Source organism: Carassius auratus, unplaced genomic scaffold (genome assembly GCF_003368295.1).
Source record: "Carassius auratus strain Wakin unplaced genomic scaffold, ASM336829v1 scaf_tig00021960, whole genome shotgun sequence".
Taxonomy (NCBI): domain Eukaryota; kingdom Metazoa; phylum Chordata; class Actinopteri; order Cypriniformes; family Cyprinidae; genus Carassius; species Carassius auratus.
This window is the reverse complement of record NW_020525147.1, coordinates 24,802-27,834: the sequence shown is the minus strand read 5'-3', so window position 1 is coordinate 27,834 and position 3,033 is coordinate 24,802. Positions and strand designations below refer to the sequence as shown.

Genomic DNA, 3,033 nt, shown 5'->3' with positions numbered 1-3,033 from the left:
TAGTCTGACAGATCCAGCCTTGATGACACTCTTTATACCTTACTCTTTCTCTCCTCTTCCTCCTCATCTTCACTTCTTACATGTACTCTTTCTCCCCTCCTTCTCAGATTGTTTCCATGCAGTGGCGGATACAGAACGTCATTAATAGGTGGGCCTGGTGAATATACGGAGGGGCCTCGGGTTTTTTAATCTTATACACCTGATTCCCGGCCTCCGTATTATAGAGCTCGTCTCATTCATGATGGACGTGAAAAAACTATTTCTTTGTGACATGGAATATTTATTGTATTAAAACTTAAATGCAAAAGAAAAGGCATGATAGCCGGCTGTTTTTGTCAATTATATGTTTTAATTTGAAATGTTTGCGATTTTAATATAAGTACTACATGGTTCAATATTTTACCACTTGTTTGAGCAACTTAATATATAACTCTATATCGTGAGTAGTGCTGAATAATACGTTGTTTAAATTGTCTTAAAACGTATATTAAAGAGGGTATATGTACAAAGAGGATCGCAATGCTTACAAACCTTTTTTTACTTTTTTTAATAAAAGTTTCTGATAACTTCTGGATTTGAAATACAAATAGTGAGTATGTGTTTTTGGTAGCCTACAGTCGTGGATCATTCACGCACTGCACACACAGAGTATGTGTGTTTCACAGTGTAACAGTGGTGTTACGCCACTTTTAAGTCAGTGCGCGCACGGAGAGTGTGTGGCCGGCTATGTGTTATATATTCACAAGGCAAACAACCAAACGCTATCAAACATGTTTTTACTGGTGTTCAGGTCACACACAGATTACATAAACAGATAATCTGATTGGGTGGGCCACCCAATCTGTGCCTGTTTCCATCTATTGTTAATATCATTCAGTCACTCATACTTGTGCACCCTGAACTGGCTCATATTTTGTACAGTTGCCTTGATCACATTAAAATCAAGTGTGAACAATTTTAAATCATTGTGTGTAAATAATGACAACTATGCTTTAGTTGTGTTTAACCTTTGCTGTTTGTGTTTAGTATTTTGCAGCCCATCAAATGCATCACAATGTGGCAAGTGTTTAAGTGAATGAGAATGTTTAGAGTTTTGCAAAAAGAGCCTAACTGCCTGAATGTGTTTAAGGTTTAGCAGAAAGAGTGCTTTATTCTACAAATTGGTTTAAACTAGTGAGAATTTGGTTCAGAGATTGGGGTTAAGTGTTTTAGCAAATCAGAAAAACAGTAATCTATGCTTATATTTTAGAAAATATACATTTTTAGAATATACTATTGTGCATATTGCAATAGTAATGTAGTTTATTATTATTATTGTTATTATTATTATGTAATCCAATTTAGAGCTATGGGTCAAGAAGAATCCCAAACAGAAGAGTTTCAATTTAGAAGAAAATACTCTAAATAAATTAATATACATAATGCAATTTTATAATTATATAACTAATTAAATTCAAATAAAGACTATTCCCTTAACATTTTGTTTTATATGGTGGAATAATGATGTAGTCCATGAAAATAAATTAAACAATTTATATAGTAGATCTTTTAAATGACAAAAGGGCACAAGAAATTATGTAAAATACAATTTAGGCTATGTAAGTAGATATTTTATTGGAAATATAAATATTTTGTAACACCTTACCATTTGAAGACACTGATTTCGTGCCCCAAAAATAACAAGTTAAGTTACAAATCAGTTACTACAGACTTACATTCCTAAAAGATCGCTTGTATGACTGGATCCAAAGACATTTTGAAGATTATCACAGCATTGTACATATTTCTAATAGGGAGTTACTGACTCAACACATTAAGTGCTTTTACTAGTGTATAATAATATAATAAATTAAGATGGTCCTTTTTCTCGGCACCAAAATTTTACAAACTTCTGTCTTATTTCTTTAGTTTGTAAACCATATACTAATGGATTTAGTCCTGGTGGTACAATGTGGAACATTATACTTGCTAGTTTCCTGTTCTCAGAGTAGAGAGGAAAACGATGGAGAAAAATAAAAGTGGATCCAGAAACAAGCATGATTAAATATACAGCTAAATGAGTGCTGCATGTTTTTATGGCTTTGCTGTTCAGTGCTTTGTTTTTGCTAGTTATGCAAACATTAGCAATTTTGCCATATGTTATGAATATAGACAGAATTGAGAAGGAAAATAAAACCACAGTATAAATGATTCCATACACATTATTAACAACAACACCATCCTCACAGGACAGTTTAAACAATGAGGCATTGTCACAGAAAGGATTTTCAATTTTTGATCTGCAGTGAGACAGTCGCACAGTGAGTCCTATCAAAATTGTCACCATAAGTACTGACAGACCCCAGGCTGATGCTGATAATTTTACCACCATTTTATTGGTCATTATAGTTGTGTATCGCAGTGGATTGCATATAGCCACATATCTATCAAAGGCCATAATTATAAGAACATAATGGCATGCTGCTACAAATATATGCACAAAATATGCTTGAACAACACACTCCACATATGTCATATAGCGCTCTGAGGTTTCTTTTAATATGTCTTGCAATAAGCGTGGCAAAATCACAGTTGTCCCTAATATATCATTCAGTGGCAAGTTACAGAACAGGAAATGCATAGGGTGATGTAGGTTCTTCTCTGTTGAGATCAGAATTACAAGTGCAATATTGGACACCATTATAAAGACATAAACCAAAAGAAGAAATGTGAAAACAGCATAGGTAGACTGAGGTGTAACTTGAAGTCCCTCCACTAGAAGAATACGGTGTCTGAATGTCAGGTTGTCCATTTCATGCACAAAACCTGCAAACAGTAACAATCGGACATATATTAATTTATAAATTTCAGCATAGACTACTGCACTGGGCTTTAAAGAATGAACATTGAAATATTGTTTATAAGCTCTAAGAAGTAAAATGCATATCACCCAGATATTTTGAATTCTATGATTTTGTGTGTGCTCATATATAGATGATGTCCACATGTATGACATTTTACACAACTGCTTGCTGTCTAAACAGGTTAAACATC

At 33.7% G+C, this 3,033-nt stretch overlaps 1 protein-coding gene across 1 annotated transcript; it reads right to left on the bottom strand.

Moving 5' to 3' along the window:
- Positions 1 to 1,849: 1,849 nt before the first annotated feature.
- Positions 1,850 to 2,797, bottom strand: LOC113077200 (olfactory receptor 52N5-like). Its single transcript, XM_026249655.1, has one exon. It carries the CDS (start codon positions 2,789 to 2,791, stop codon positions 1,850 to 1,852), a length of 942 nt encoding a protein of 313 aa, XP_026105440.1. The 5' UTR covers positions 2,792 to 2,797.
- Positions 2,798 to 3,033: the final 236 nt, after the last annotated feature.